At 39.3% G+C, this 16,560-nt stretch overlaps 1 protein-coding gene across 5 annotated transcripts in view; it reads left to right on the top strand.

Moving 5' to 3' along the window:
- iqsec1b (IQ motif and Sec7 domain ArfGEF 1b) overlaps positions 1–16,560 on the top strand; it is a 189,236-nt gene that overhangs the window by 167,662 nt on the left and 5,014 nt on the right. For 4 of the 5 annotated variants that reach the window (XM_058791009.1, XM_058791010.1, XM_058791012.1 and 1 more), the window contains 11 exons: positions 688–1,946; positions 3,355–3,516; positions 4,866–4,988; positions 5,835–6,001; positions 6,265–6,404; positions 8,036–8,065; positions 10,327–10,452; positions 10,738–10,837; positions 11,191–11,352; positions 11,547–11,723; positions 14,831–14,880. In XM_058791009.1, the coding sequence (XP_058646992.1) occupies positions 688–1,946; positions 3,355–3,516; positions 4,866–4,988; positions 5,835–6,001; positions 6,265–6,404; positions 8,036–8,065; positions 10,327–10,452; positions 10,738–10,837; positions 11,191–11,352; positions 11,547–11,723; positions 14,831–14,880 (2,496 nt within the window). The remainder of the gene's footprint in view (positions 1–687; positions 1,947–3,354; positions 3,517–4,865; positions 4,989–5,834; positions 6,002–6,264; positions 6,405–8,035; positions 8,066–10,326; positions 10,453–10,737; positions 10,838–11,190; positions 11,353–11,546; positions 11,724–14,830; positions 14,881–16,560) is intronic. The other variant, XM_058791013.1, reaches the window with a different exon arrangement.

The raw sequence follows: 16,560 nt of genomic DNA on the forward strand, positions 1-16,560 counted from the left end.
GTTCAGTGGCTTCATCTTACACTTGATGTACTTCCCCTCAAAGGACTGTGTAAATAAATCTAGTTTATTGTAGTTGGGTGAACATTAATTCCTTAAAGTTGCTTGTGGTGACTGCATGTCTTTCATATGAAGTAATTTAATACACCCAAAGGCTGATATGAGATCAATGAGAACCTTTTAGGACATAACTCAGTGCATGCTGAGAGAGTGATTCGTATTCAGAGTGACGGTGTTGTGGTACTGTCCAGAGGCGTGCTGCCCACCGTCTCTGTGTGAGGTCTCACAGAGCTGAGAAATGTGATTAGTTCTGCCCATTCTTCAGGCTAAAAAGGTCTTGAGCCGACTTTTGCATGGTAGTGGGTTACATCTGGTTTCTTAGGTACCAAGCTAAAGGAGTTATTTAGTCCATGATGCCTTTATAAGGGATGAAATGGTTTTATTCATCCTACCTGGCAAAATACCCAAGCTTTAATAGTTAGTTCCATGTGTGGCTTTTATTTATTTCTTTTATTTATGTGGTTTACCAATTTTGGCTTGTGGTTTGGTCAAGTCATATTATGTCATGGGAGGGAGAACAAAATTCCTGTCAACAATAAAATTATGTCAGACTAAGAAAGAAGGGACATGCTTTGCATGTTTGGGTTTTGCTGCTCTGACTAAAAGTGGTGCATGTTTGTGTTTCCACAGGTTGAGATGCTGGAGCGCAAGTATGGAGGGCGTTTTATAACCCGACATGCTGCGCGAACAATCCAGACTGCCTTCCGCCAATATCAGATGAACAAGAACTTTGAGCGCCTCAGGAGTTCTATGTCGGAGAACCGCATGTCCAGACGTATAGTTTTGTCCAATATGAGAATGCAGTTTTCGTTTGAAGGACCTGAAAAAGTCCACAGTTCATATTTTGAGGGGAAGCAGGTGTCTCTTACAGACGATGGTTCTAAACTAGGAGCCTTGGTGCAATCGGAGCGTGGGGAGATGGTCCCCACCAGCATGAAGTCACCTGCGGTCCAGAGCGATTTCACGGACGCCATTACAGAGCTGGAAGACGTTTTCTCTCGACAGGTGAAGTCATTGGCAGAGTCGATAGATGATGCTCTGAACTGTCGCAGCCTACATGGAGATGAGGGACAGCCAGAGCCAACCAGAGGTCATCCAGATATTGAACAAGAGGTTACCTACCAGGTCAAGCCTTCTCACAGTAGTGACCACCGTAAGCGAGATGAGATGACAGCTTCCTACAGCGACGTGACACTTTATATAGATGAGGAAGAGCTCTCCCCTCCACTTCCTTTATCACAATCAGTTGACAGACCTTCTAGCACAGAATCAGACCTCCGTCTACGTTCTTTGAACTCGCAGGACTACTGGTCTCTAGCTCATAAAGACGAAAAGGGTGACACGGACACTAGCTGCCGAAGCACCCCATCTCTAGAGTGTCAAGAGCAGAGACTGAGGATAGACCACCTTCCCCTGCTTACCATCGAACCTCCCAGCGATAGCTCGGTTGAGCTGAGCGACCGTTCTGATCGAAGCTCACTCAAGAGGCAGAACGCTTACGAACGGGGCATCGCCAGTCAACAGGGCAGCCCAAAACACATCCCCTCTCATGCACTACCACCAAGGGGACCTGCAAGAGATGACGACGCTCCTAGGCATCGGTCAAGGCAACTGGAGAGCCACCTGGCAATCAACGGCACTGCCAACCGGCAGAGCAAATCCGAGTCCGACTTCTCCGATGGTGATAACGACAGCATCAATAGCACTTCCAATTCCAATGATACCATCAACTGCAGTTCGGAGTCCTCATCCAGGGATAGTCTTCGAGAGCAGACTCTTAGCAAGCAGACGTATCATAAAGAGACACGCAACAGTTGGGACTCGCCCGCGTTCAGCAATGATATCATCCGCAAGAGGCACTATCGTATCGGCCTGAACCTTTTTAACAAGTAGGTGAAGTGTGAATGCATGCTTTTGGTTGTAGAAAGCTAGGTGGGAAAAGAGAATGTGAGTAGAGTGGAGCATCCGCTACAAATCCATTTCGGGTTTTCAATGTTCTGCTTCTAGAAAAGTTTGCACACTGTTACTGTAAAGCTGCATTAGCGAAACCTAAGCTAAATTTCACCTACAAAGTGGGTTTGTCACATTGTCAATAGTGTAGTGAAGCAGCATGAGGCATAGCTTAATCACAGGTCACTTCCGGTTCAAGAAAATTCATTTTACTAAACATGGCATATTTGCATGTTATAAATACAGACTTGAATCCAATGAATTCCATAGGTGCCATAAGGTAAACGTGACCACATTTTAAGTTCTTTCAATATGGTTTTTCATTTAAATGCCCATGTTAGCAGGATTATGCTGTAAATTGTTGCCAGCATGCAATTCCATTATGCTTTTTACATTAATTACAGCCGATGTTTTTTTATCAAAATTGACTTGCATTTTAGCAACCAAACCTACAGCCTTGGCATTGCTAGTATCATGACCAACTATTTGAGCTACAGAACACATCTCAGTCCTGGCAAAATGATGCTACTTTGCTCCTCATTCCCACGCTGCTCACATGCTCTGTTTTGGAGTGTCATGTTTCAGTTGCATTGAGTAATGATTTTCATTAGCGCCAATCGGAGCTGTGTTAATAACTGTGAAAGATCTTAGCACGCAAACAATGCCGGGAGCTAATGTTTTTTCAATTATCATCTAAACCAAGCACACAAAGCACAATAGACGTGTGTTTTCCTTTTCCAGACATTCATTATAATTTTGGCTCATTTATTTATTCAGTACGTGTCTGTGTGCATGCATGTGGTGCTGTTTGATTGCCACTCAGCGCTCTAAATTTGATTAGCGATCAAGCAATTAGAACCGTGATGAGAACACTATTAGTTTAGTTGGGCTGTTGATCAAGGAAAGTACACTGCCCTCATAACCAGAGTTTACCATCTAACGCTGTGTACATGAGACAAACAAGGTTTGTCTTTCTTTTTTTTTTTAAATCTCCTTACAACAACGTTGTACAACCCTTGATCATTTATTTTGCAATCATGAGGTATTTCAAATCAGATTTAATTTCTTATTGAATGGATTAAGGTGCTTGCTTGCTGCTGGGGCTGTGCATGTTTTGTGTGTGTCTTAGAATGTGTTTGTTCATTTAAAGCCTTGTTTAGAGTGGGAACCTCTAATCTTGGATGATTGTGGATTTGCCTGTCTTTGCACTGGGCCATTAAGTTCCTTTTAATCTTATATGGTAACGGTCCAGTCGCAAGAACGTACTTGATCTGAGAGCTGGTTAGTCACACTTTAGAACCAGTGCAGGCACTGTTCAGATTCTTGATCTTCTTTTATTGTCTCTAGGAAACCTGAAAAAGGCATCCAGTACCTGATTGAGAGAGGATTTGTCCCAGACACACCTGTGGGAGTTGCCCATTTCCTGTTACAGAGAAAAGGGCTGAGTCGACAGATGATTGGCGAGTTCCTGGGAAACAGGCAGAAACAGTTTAACAGAGATGTTCTTGAGTAAGTTCATCAAATTTAACTGGGTTAGTTGGGTGTATTGCTCAAAATATACTAAAAGTGAAATATACTCAAAAGCCATGTTACTTCAAATATGCAGTAATGTTCAATGGTTTTTGTTTTGTGCATGGGTTATTTACAGTTAGCTGTCTCTGCTTATTAAACCAGGACAGGTAAAAGTATATTATAATAGAAAAAAATGACACAATTCAGCTTGAATCTAAATAATTTACTGGCAGATGCTACAGTTTGTTAAACTTTTTTTTATTGTTTTTTATTGTTTTTCAATTGAATCAATCCATGCTCCAAGTAAACCATATTTTACATACATTTACAAAAAAAAAAAAAAAAATCAACTAGAATTCGGTCATAATCTTTAATTTTAGGATGCTCTCTGTAATTATGCCTTTTGCTGTCCTTCACTATCCTTACCACAGCAGAATTAACTTACATTAAGCCAGTATCACTGGAGCCTTTATGAATTTATGTGTTCCCTCCTGAGACAAACTGACCATGTCTAAGCCTTTCAAGCTCATGTGGCTTTGAGTGCATGTAGGATCAAATTCTTAGTCCATTGTTTTAGAAACTGGTTCTTTACAGTTGTACCCACATCACTTTAATCTCCTCTTTTTAAATCGAGTGCATTTAGGATCAAAGGTGGAAAATATTAATTCTATTTCGGAACAATTGAAACTGGTTCGTTTTTGTTGTAACCACAAGCACTTGCTGTAATTGTTAGTGACCTCTTGAAATTAGTCCGCAAATGACAAACGATTATTCCAGCCAGTCCTCCGTGGAATCTCAGTGTGAGAGAGAGATAATATATATGGACTCTTGCACCGCTTTGTACATATTGACTAAGGTGTCTGGGTTCATGGAGCACTTTTCCGAAGCGATGTGAATCAACTCATTCTCACTCTTAAGTTAACTCATCCTCCCTTTTTAGTCTGACAGTAACAGTCAAGATAATGGGGGCAGATAAGGCCATGCAGTCTGTGTTCAGCTTAGTCTGACAGCACTTTTTTAAAGCACTTCCTTGAAATCAGTAAATCTTGACATGTGAGATCAAATGCACTATGAGTATCCCTGGAGCAAAATCTCCTTCGGTTTGCTTTGTATGCCCCATGATTGTGATTTAGAGACTGATAGAACTTGCTTTTATCTAGCTTTTTCCTTTGTCTAAAAGCAGTGACCATATCTTCATGTGTGCTATGAAAAATAAAATTCATGGAATAGAATGCAATTTTTTCCCAGAAGACTTCCAAACTAATAGGGAATACACCATCCTGGATATACTACAGTGCAGGAAAGAATGTAGCGGTCCTTTGACTTTGTTCATTATCTTTTTCCAGCTGTGTGGTAGATGAGATGGATTTCTCTGGAATGGAGCTGGATGAAGCCTTGAGAAAATTCCAGGCACATATCCGGGTGCAGGGAGAGGCTCAGAAAGTGGAGCGACTCATTGAAGCCTTCAGGTGAAAAACATTTCAATTGATTCTTAAAAAAAAAAAAAAAAAAGCACCCTTAAAGGTACCACACTATAACAACAATATTGTTTCAGAAGAATTGGAATATAGCCCTCAAGTCATATGAACCATTTTTCTGATATATTTTGTGGTCATTATTTGGAGATTGACAACACATTGTTCATTTCAACATTGACATCAAGACAACACATCATTCATTTTCATATTATTGTGTGAAATTGTTTGGCCAGGATATTCACCTTAAAATTCACCAGTTGGATGGGTTAGGACTAACATAAGGGTGAATAAGTAATGACATTATTTTCATTTTTGTGTGAACTGTCCTTTTAAGGGAAGCTTGGTGATTAGACAATGAGAATGGATCAATTAGCAATTTCACTTAAACCTTGTTCATATCCAGTAAGAAGCAAGAAATTCTCTAAGATAGTTTGCTTTCTTGTCCTTCATTAGCTTTTACCAACACAAAAACATAAAACACTCCCTTAGCCCACAGATAACATTGTTCAATCGGCTGCTCAAGGACCATCTGTCATTTGAGCGATCACACCAGCTTACAACGCATGTGAAAACAGCTCCAATGGTTGCCTGCTCGCCACTCTTAGACCTTCAAAAAATATTGTTATAGCTAAACCCTTTGAGGCAGACACAATTTCCAAATTAACTGTTTAAAGTGTTATCTAAAAGAACATAGCTCTTTAACAGGGTGGCACTTTTACCATTCTCTGTCATGCTAGTGCATCTAGAACCAATTACTCACCAGAGCAGCTATTGATTTTGTGGAAGTGCAGTCTCATATTAATTTGTTCATTTGTTGTTGTTCTTATTTCCATTCAGTCAGCGCTACTGCATCTGCAACCCTGGCGTGGTGCGTCAGTTTAGGAACCCAGATACCATCTTTATCCTGGCGTTTGCCATTATACTTCTCAACACGGACATGTACAGCCCAAACGTGAAGCCAGAGAGGAAGATGAAACTGGAGGACTTTGTAAAGAACCTTCGCGGTGAGATTCAAATTCACGTTTTTTCATTGCAAACTGAATCTGTTCCATCCATAAATTCACCTTCAAAGTCATTCAGAGGTTTTTGTCATACTAAAAAAAACGAATAGAGATTCACCTTTAACTTCGATATGTAAATGTAGTCACGTCGTAATTCAGATATGCTTAACCTACATTTCGAATTCTCTCCTGGAATTTCCGTAAATCTTTTGTGAGCCATAATTATACATTGACTTTTTGTTTTGTTCTTTGCTTCCTGTGCACAGGTGTGGATGACGGAGAGGACATCCCAAGAGAGATGTTGGTGGGCATCTATGAGCGAATCCGGAAACGAGAACTTAAAACTAACGAAGACCACGTCTCCCAGGTACAGAAGGTGGAGAAACTCATCGTTGGCAAGAAGCCGGTGAGTGAACAGTCCATCTCTATCCATCATGCTGTGAACTTACATTGACCCCGGTTCTAGAAATGACACTTTATCGATTCCAGTCATGGCCCAGTGGTGTGAAATGATCCAAGGACATTGGTTAAACATGTTTCTTCTCTCACCTATTGTGTGTTTGTATGCTTTGCCCCTCTTTGCAGTGTAGATCTATAGGTTTTATTGTTCTGTCAGGAACCATTTACAAACACTTTTTATCCCTTTAGGAGACACATGACATTGAGACTCTTAGAAGATTCTTTATCTACGAGATGTTCTTCTTTATGACAGATATAATACCTATCTTGAGACCTTCATGGTGTCTGACTGTGGTGTCTGTGCATGTATATAAGTCATGTGGCGAGGGCTGCGTGATGCTCTGCAATGATAAATGGGATTTGCTTCTCCGCAGAGGCCTTCAGAGTTGCCTAAAGATTAAATCTACTGACAGTTCACCTGCTCTGAACTCAACTACCTCATCATGCAGTATAGCAAGTTACAACCATATTAGTTTTTCAGTGGAAGAGGCATATATTATATATTTAATGGAAAATTATAGACATGCTTTAAAAAGATTTTACAATTTTTAAATATTTTATTATATTTTGTCGAACAGGGTCTTCCATTTTTTTCAGTATAATGATCCCTTTGTGGTTTGGGAGAAACGGAGAAGGGACCCCACCACCATTACATGATTTCATTTTCAGCAGCCATTATTCCAGTCTCCAGTCTTCAACATGATCGCTAGAAATCATTCTAATATGCTGATTTTAAGCATTTCTTATTATCAATTTTGAAAACAGTGTTGCTTAGTAATTTTGTGGAAACTGATGCTTTTTTTCAGGTTTCTTTGATGAAAAGAAAGTTAAAAAAAACAGCACTTTCTTTAGGTTTTCACTGTCACTTTTGATTAATTTAATGTGTCCTTCTGGAACTGAAAGTATTACTTTCTTTAAAAAAAAAAAAAAAAAAAAAGGCAGACCATTATCATCTGCCTTGACTAAAGTCTGTTACCTCGACTGGTGTAGATCTGGAGAGTTGTATAATCCACATAAGATCAGTACAATATACATCATCCCTCCAGCAGAGTTGTGGGTCTCTCCCAAGGCTAAACTAACTGAAGCTGTTCCCATAATGAACTTGCATCTTCATTACCACATCAAGTGCCTGTCACACAGTTGAATTTCGAAGCACTGTGGGTTTTCAGAGCTGAAATAATTAACATTTAAGCTTTAATGGAAACAGCACACATGGCTTGGTTGCCAGGAAAACCTTCTCCCTGGTGTATCTTCCACGCATCTTTGGAGAGGACATAATGGAGATCTCCTGTGGAGCTCAGATAGAAGGCTGCTGTGCCCGAGACCCCTGCCTGCAGACACTGCATCCCGGTGCTGTAATTAGGTTCCTGAAAATGGGCCGAGACTTCCTGTCACAGTTTCAAGCAGCAGCAGTTTGGCTTCTCATTAACCTCCATTCTCACCCAATTCATACAGCTGACAGGTAGATGGAGGGGGGTCTTGATAACGAGAGAGAGAGACCACTCTCTGACCTTCAAGCCTCCCTTCAGTCCTCTCGCTATGATCCTCACTCATCAGTCTCATTTTTTCACTTTTCAGATCGGGTCTCTGCACCATGGTCTTGGATGTGTGAGTATAATGTTTTACTGTTTTTAATCCTCTTACCGTCATTAAACAATTTAAATCAGAGAACCATGGTTACAAAACAGTAAAATAATTACAAAATTTTTATTTTTTAATTTTCTGCATTCTTTCTGGTCAGTTTTTTCCAAGTACAATGTAGTGTGTGTATATGTGTGTGTGTGTGTGTGTGTGTGTGTGTGTGTGTGTGTGTATATATATATATATATATATACAGGTGCTGGCCATATAATTAGAATATCATCCAAATGTTTATTTCTTTTAATTTTGATGATTATAACTGACAAGTAAGGAAAATCCCAAATTCAGTATCTCAGAAAATTAGAATATTACTTTCAAGACCAATACAAAGAAAGGATTTTTAGAAATCTTGGCCAACTGAAAAGTATGAACATGAAAAGTATGAGCATGTACAGCACTCAATACTTAGTTGGGGCTCCTTTTGCCTGAATTACTGCAGCAATGCGGCGTGGCATGGAGTCGATCAGTCTGTGGCACTGCTCAGGTGTTATGAGAGCCCAGGTTGCTCTGATAGTGGCCTTCAGCTCTTCTGCATTGTTGGGTCTGGCATATCGCATCTTCATCTTCACAATACCCCATAGATTTTCTATGGGGTTAAGGTCAGGCGAGTTTGCTGGCCAATTAAGAACAGGGATACCATGGTCCTTAAACCAGATACTGGTTGCTTTGGCACTGTGTGCAGGTGCCAAGTCCTGTTGGAAAATGAAATCTGCATCTCCATAAAGTTGGTCAGCAGCAGGAAGCATGAAGTACTCTAAAACTTCCTGGTATACGGCTGCGTTGACCTTGGACCTCAGAAAACACAGTGGACCAACACCAGCAGATGACATGGCACCCCAAACCATCACTGACTGTGGAAACTTTACACTGGACCTCAAGCAACGTGGATTGTGTGCCTCCCCTCTCTTCCTCCAGACTCTGAGACCCTGATTTCCAAAGGAAATGCAAAATTTATTTTCATCAGAGAACATAACTTTGGACCACTCAGCAGCAGTCCAGTCCTTTTTGTCTTTAGCCCAGGCGAGACGCTTCTGACGCTGTCTGTTGTTCAAGAGTGGCTTGACACAAGGAATGCGACAGCTGAAACCCATGTCTTGCATACGTCTGTGCGTAGTGGTTCTTGAAGCACTGACTCCAGCTGCAGTCCACTCTTTGTGAATCTCCCCCACATTTTTGAATGGGTTTTGTTTCACAATCCTCTCCAGGGTGCGGTTATCCCTATTGTGTACACTTTTTCTACCACATCTTTTCCTTCCTTCGCCTCTCTATTAATGTGCTTGGACACAGAGCTCTGTGAACAGCCAGCCTCTTTTGCAATGACCTTTTGTGTCTTGCCCTCCTTGTGCAACGTGTCAATGGTCATCTTTTGGACAACTGTCAAGTCAGCAGTCTTCCCCATGATTGTGTAGCCTACAGAACTAGACTGAGAGACCATTTAAAGGCCTTTGCAGGTGTTTTGAGTTAATTAGCTGATTAGAGTGTGGCACCAGGTGTCTTCAATATTGAACCTTTTCACAATATTCAAATTTTCTGAGATACTGAATTTGGGATTTTCCTTAGTTGTCAGTTATAATCATCAAAATTAAAAGAAATAAACATTTGAAATATATCAGTCTGTGTGTAATGAATGAATATAATAACAAATACTTTTTGAATGGAATTAGTGAAATAAATCAACTTTTTGATGATATTCTAATTATATGACCAGCACCTGTATATGTGTGTGTATATATATATATATATATATATATATAAACATCTGTATTATTACATAACAATCAAAAATTATTAAACCTATTTATTTATGTTACTCATTGAATACAGCACTTTATATACTGGATACTATCTACTCTATTTATAAAATAAGTGAAGCAATAAGCATTATTTCACATTTCAAACCACTAAGCTACATTCTGGTCAGTTTTTCTAGTATAATCTAGTAGGTTGTAGGGTTAAAGTATATAAATATTACTTAATAAAATAAAATTATTTGTATCATTATTATGCCTATTTTATGTTAGTTACTGATTACTGCACTGCATTCTGATCAAATAACAACGCCTCATTAAAATAGTGAATACTGGTAATTTAAATGCATTTTTGTAGATTTTGTACTCTGTAGAGTATAGGCCTACATACTATATACAGCAGCAATAGTAAGTTGAATGCTAGTGTGGTATTTTTGGGTCTCAATATTCAATAAATCAATATTTGTGTCCTACACACAGGTGCTGTCTCTACCACATCGCAGGCTGGTATGTTACTGCAGGCTGTTTGAAGTGCCAGACCCTAACAAACCTCAGAAACTGGGTCTCCACCAGAGAGAGATCTTCCTATTCAATGACCTTTTAGTGGTAAGTAAACACACACATCATAGCCCAATGTTGCAACACGAGACACGTAAAAACAGGAAAAAATGAGGTTGAACAGTCTTACATCATAACGGTTTTTGTTATGTTTTGTTGTTATGGTTGTGTAATGGTCAGCAAGACACATTTAGTCCAATTCTAGGTCAGCAGTTTTGTACATCATGTGTCCATGATCAGAAAGTGTTACTCAGCTTTTCCAAATGCTCAAAGAATAGAGCCAAGGATAATTAGGAACAGATGGGGTCCTAATGTGACATTCTTTCAATTCAGGTCACTAAGATTTTCCAGAAGAAGAAGAATTCGGTGACGTACAGCTTCAGGCAGTCTTTTTCTCTATACGGGATGCAGGTGCTTCTGTTTGAAAACCAGTGTAAGTACCCTCAGTGAAAGGTCAAAGGCCTTCTGACCCCATATCGCCCTTTTCCGGACTATGTTTTACCTTGTTCGTACAGTTTTATTGCACTTTCTCACTTTCGTGCTGGCGTGTCGAGTAAAAACCAGGAGTTAAAGGTCATAAAATACTTCGGCTGTTGATTGAAAACAAATGAATTCTTAAAGTATTGTGTATTACAATGCATTTTCTCACAAAAGATTAAAATATCTGTCATATACGATTGCGAAATGTGAGAATATCGATCAGTGCGTCCCTCTGAAAAGGGCATGTCTGAGTGCTGTCATGATCCGCCAGTCTGTAAATATTTCTCTCCCGCTGCTGCTTTTCAGATTACCCCAATGGAGTGCGTCTCACTTCAGCTCTTCCAGGCGCAGATATCAAGGTTCTCATTAACTTCAACGCCCCCAACCCGCAAGACCGCAAGAAGTTCACAGATGACCTGCGGGAGTCCATCGCAGAGGTGCAGGAGATGGAGAAGTACAGAATAGAGTGTAAGCAGCTCTTATAATACATTCTTAAAAAAAAAAAAAAGAGGGACCAGGATAGTCCACAGAAGAAATAAAGCCATTAGGGGCTTGAGCAATGTGCTGGTTTTTCACACTGCAAACTCGTGTCTGTTGTGCCTAAAAGCAGTGAAATGTGTGTGAAATGACATGATCATTGAAGTTGACGTCGTTTTATGCAGCTGAACTGGAGAAGCAGAAGGGTGTGGTACGTCCCAGCATTTCTCAGAGCTCAGGGCTGAAGAAAGAGACAGGAAATGGCAATCTGAGTCGCACCAGCCTGGATGACAGCTACGCCATGGGTGAAGGCCTCAAAAGAAGTGCCCTCAGCAGCTCCTTACGTGACCTTTCAGATGCAGGTGAGTGTGCAGACCCACATAAGACATGTTATGTATTTCTGGCTTTATCTGTCACAAACATTGATTATTTTTTGCAGTCTTGTCCAAACAATACTTCGCCTCTTGCCAAAGTAGAGCGCTGAATGCTTGCTTCTAAATTGGTGTTTGTCCACAACCATTAGTGTAGCCTCAATTATTTATCAATTAGAGCTGGGTGATATGTAACATATTCAAGGATTTTATTGCCAATTTAAGATTAATTTCATTTGTTTAATGTGCTTTTATTTGAATGTTAGGTTTCCTAAAGTCCTTGTCATTGGATGAGTATGCAAAATCATGCTTTGATTGTTTTCACTATATTTTTACCAGCGTTATTAACTAAAACTAAAACCAGTACTGTTTTCTGTACTACATTGAAATAAAACATAAATAAAATATAAATATTTAATGAAAACCTTAAACTTACACAAATGTTGCCTTCACAATTAACTGAAATGTTGAAGTACTAAAATTACAAAAAATTATAAAAAAAATAAATAAAATAAAATATAAAAATAAAAGCCAATTCAAAATAGTAATACGTACTGTAATTTTAAAAATATACATAAAACATTTTATACTGTATTTCCATGGTTTATTGGTTGAAATGATGGTCTATGATTGAAATATATAAAAAAAGAAATTGGCAATTTCAGAGCAAATATCAAGCTATATATATATTAAGCTATCTATCTATGTCTTATAGTCAGCTTTATTTTGTTGGTATTATAGTATAATTGTAATATTTATAATATAAAATGCTGAAAAATATCTTTATAATAGTAACCTGTCACCCAGCCCTATTGTGTATGTCCTTTGCCATGGCTAATGAAGCTAGATGCATCCTGACAAATATTATCTTCCACATTAGTTGTCTTTTACCACTCTATAATTGAACCTTCACACAATTCACAAGCTGTGATATCTTCTCACCCTATCTAGCACATCGTTTTGAGCCCTAAACATGGCAGTCACTACACAGAAAATAATGGATAGTGTGACCTCACATGCTTTCTCTGTTAGAAAAAACATTTAACAGCGCAGTCACGCTCCGTAAGTGTGAATTGAACTCGACCAAGCTGGCCGCTGAGCCTGACAGCAGGAGTCACGACACATGTGATCTAGAGAGATGTCTGGCAAAGCTATGAATAACCCATTCCAGCAATCCTCTACAGTGAAAACAGCTCTGAAAATGTGTGCAGTATCTTTTAATTTAAGGGATAGTTCACCCAAAAATGAAAATTCTGTCATTAATTACTCACCCTCATGTCGTTCCAAACCTGTAAGACCTTCGTTCATCTTCGGAACACAAATTAAGAAATTTTTGATGAATTTCAAGAGCTCTCTGACCCTCCCATAGACAGCAAGGACCCTTACACGATCAAAGCTCAGAAACATAGCAGGGACATCATTAAAATAATCCATGTGACATCAGTGGTTCAGCCGTAATTTTACGAAGCTACGAGAACACTTTTTGTGCGCAAAGAAAACAAAAATAACGACTTTATTCAACAATTTGTCTCCTCCGCGTCACCCTATAGCGCCATTTTGGAGAGTATCACATACTTAAACAACGTACGCTGTTCTGTGTCAGCAGCACCGTATGCGGATACGTTGTTTACGCCGTTTACGCTTTAATCTGAACGTAAACAACGTATCCGCGTACATGTGTTGCATACATTGTTTACGTATGTGATACTCTCCAAAATGGCAATAGGGTGATGTGGAGGAGACGAATTGTTGAATAAAGTAGATATTTTTGTTTTCTTTGCGCACAAAAAGTATTTTCGTAGCTCCGTAAAATTATGGTTGAACCACTGATGTCACATGGATTATTTTAATGATGTCCTTGCTACGTTTCTGTGCCTTGATTGTGGTAGGTTCCTTGCTGTCTATGGGAGGGTCATCAAAATCTCTCTGAATTCATCAAAAATATCTTAATTTGTGTTCCGAAGATAAACAAAGGTCTTACAGGTTTGGAACACCTTGAGGGTGAGTAATTAATGACAGAATTTTCAGTTTCAGGTGAACTATCCCTTTAATGCATTAAAGAAACAGTTCACCCGAAAATGAAAATTTGCTGAAAATTGACTCACCCTAAGACTATGAAAGATGTAGATGAGTTTGTTTCTTCATCGGAACAGATTTGGAGAAATGTAGCAATCCAATAATTAACATCTTGTGAAGTGAAAAAGTCTTCCATCTATAAAATGGCTTTTTCCAGTGAAAAAGTCAATTAGCCTGAATCAGGAGGAAAATTATGCACAGGTCAAGAACCGTTTATGAGTAAAAACAGTTCTAAACAAATATGTCGGTGGATTTTGATGTGGAATAATTTTGTGCTTTTTCACTGGCGGAAACGCTATTACAGTATGTATTATGCGCACATATCTTGGCCTGAATCATACATTTGTTTCTTACGAAATCGTACTCGTACTGCGTACTTTCTTACGAAGCTTAGGTGTTAATTGATGGACGTGTGGATTACTTATCATGTTGTTATCAGTGGGCAAGTCATGTAATGCTTAAGTTCTCCAAATCTGTTCCAATGAAGAGTACATTTTCAGCAAATACACATTTTTTGGTGAACTATTCCTTTAAGACGAAACTACACATTTAACAGTTGATAGCTCTCCTAACACTGACATTCAATCATTCAGTGCTTATTAAAGACCAACAAAGGTTTCATACTGCCAGTCTAGGCTGCCACATTTGTATTTGTCCATACATCAGGAACGATCAAGATTTTTTTACAGTTTTGCTTGTTTTTGTTTAGTTGCTGCTACGATCTTGTGGAGGGATTTCAGTTTGTAGTCATCAAACCCCAGTTTGCTTAAGACTCTTGAAGATGTTGAAGATGTAGTTTCATGCTTAGTGACCTTAGGACCAGTATACCTTCATCCTTTGGCCCTTTGAAAGCTCCTGACCCACCTGGCTCTACCCTCCCTCCCTTTCCGGACAACGGCTGCTTGCTTCGTGTCTCAATAGCGCCCCTGTAGGCAGGCAGGATATATATGCCTCTACACACGCCTCTATATATCTGACTGTTCGAGCGTGCTCTAATCTATCATATTGCATGTCTCGCTCAGGCAAGCGGGGGCGCCGCAGCAGTGCAGGATCTCTAGACAGCAATATGGAAGTAAGTACCGTGATATAGGACGCAAGAACCTACAACAGGCCGCTATTCTGTGTGACAATGTTGCATTTTGAAACTGCAACTTTGCTTCATTTGTTTCTCTGGTCTGTCTACCATCTTTTCTTTTTGGTTGCTTCTTTGCTCAGTAGTTTCCACTGTCTGTATGTGTGTGGTGTTGTTTTTGGACTAAGTAGGCCACCCTGCATGCATGGGCTGCCTGTTCCTGTGGAGCTTATGTGGAATGACGGGGAATTCTGCCCCTGTGGCTCACATCACATATCATAACATCTCCACGGTCCAACTTAGTCAGCATGACTCAACTAATGCAAACATCCCAAGTCACGTACCGTGGGCTGTGTGTGTCTTTTTATTTTGTAAATGGTTTCGATTTGACTCCTGGTGGCATGTTTCACTTGGCCGTTGCAAGTGAACAATAGAATGTTGCGTCTGAGCACTTCAAAAAGTACAAGTCTTCATTTCCTCACCAACCTCCAACCACTTGACCTCTTCCTTTGCAGCCCTAAGCACCTTTTACCCCTCGGAATGCCTTGAAATTGTTTCCCATCTGTGTGCAGATAAGCATAATAAACATGAGGGAGTTTAGCAAAGGTGTCGCTTTAATAGACTGGATTTGGATTGTCACCCATTTAGTCCGTAAAGGTTATCATGTTTGCCGGTTTGTTTGGCAGCCCATCCGGGAATGCAGGATAAGCCCATATGCTCGCTTTAACATTACTAAATGCTGACTAACTCAATCTTGCCTGTCTCAGCTTTTGCATGTAATGCATGGCTTTCAGGGATCTGCTTCAGTCTTTTATAAATGCATTAACTGCTGATGGATGGTCATGATGCATTGCTTGAGTACTGTGTCCTTGTTTTATAATACTGACATTAATGGAATCATTTACTTTTTATGTGATACTATTTCGGGTATTAAATTTGCATTGCCTTTTGGTAGATATTACACTACCGTTCAAATTTTGGGGTCAGTGTGATTTTTATTTTTAAAGAATATGAAAGAAATACAAGGATGCATGTATAATGTTACAACAGATTGCTATTTAAAATAAATGCTGTTCTTTTTTTCATCAAAGAGTCCTGAAAAAAAATGTATCATGGTTTCCACAAAAATGTTAAGCAGCACAACCATTTTCAACATGGATTATAGTACAAAATGCTTCTTGAGCACCAAATTGACATATAGGGATGATTGATAAGGAATTGCGTGATAGTGAAGACCGGAGTAATGGCTGCTGAAAATTCAGCTTTGCCATCACGAGAATACAATGGTGGCCAAAATGATTAGAACACTAGTATTTTCACCAGCTAAAAAATGGTTTTAAGTCAGTTATTTCTATCTTTTGCTGTAGTGTGTGAGTAGGAAATATCAGTTTACATTTCCAAACATTTACATTGCCATTAACTGTAATAATCCAGTGAGATTTTTGTTTGACAACAGCCAGTGCTCCACACAGATCTAATCTCACCATCATCCAGTCTAACTAACAAACAAACTGAGATAGACTAAATCCAGAAGAACTGTGGCAATGTCTCCAAGATGCTTCAAGAAACCTACCTGCAAAGCTACAGTACTGTTAAAAGTTTCAAGCACTTGTGTAAAAATGCTGTAAATGAGGGTGCTGTCAAAAATAATGTCATAAATAGTTTTTCTTTATCAATGAA

Source organism: Onychostoma macrolepis, chromosome 11 (assembly GCF_012432095.1).
Source record: "Onychostoma macrolepis isolate SWU-2019 chromosome 11, ASM1243209v1, whole genome shotgun sequence".
In the NCBI taxonomy this organism is placed as follows: domain Eukaryota; kingdom Metazoa; phylum Chordata; class Actinopteri; order Cypriniformes; family Cyprinidae; genus Onychostoma; species Onychostoma macrolepis.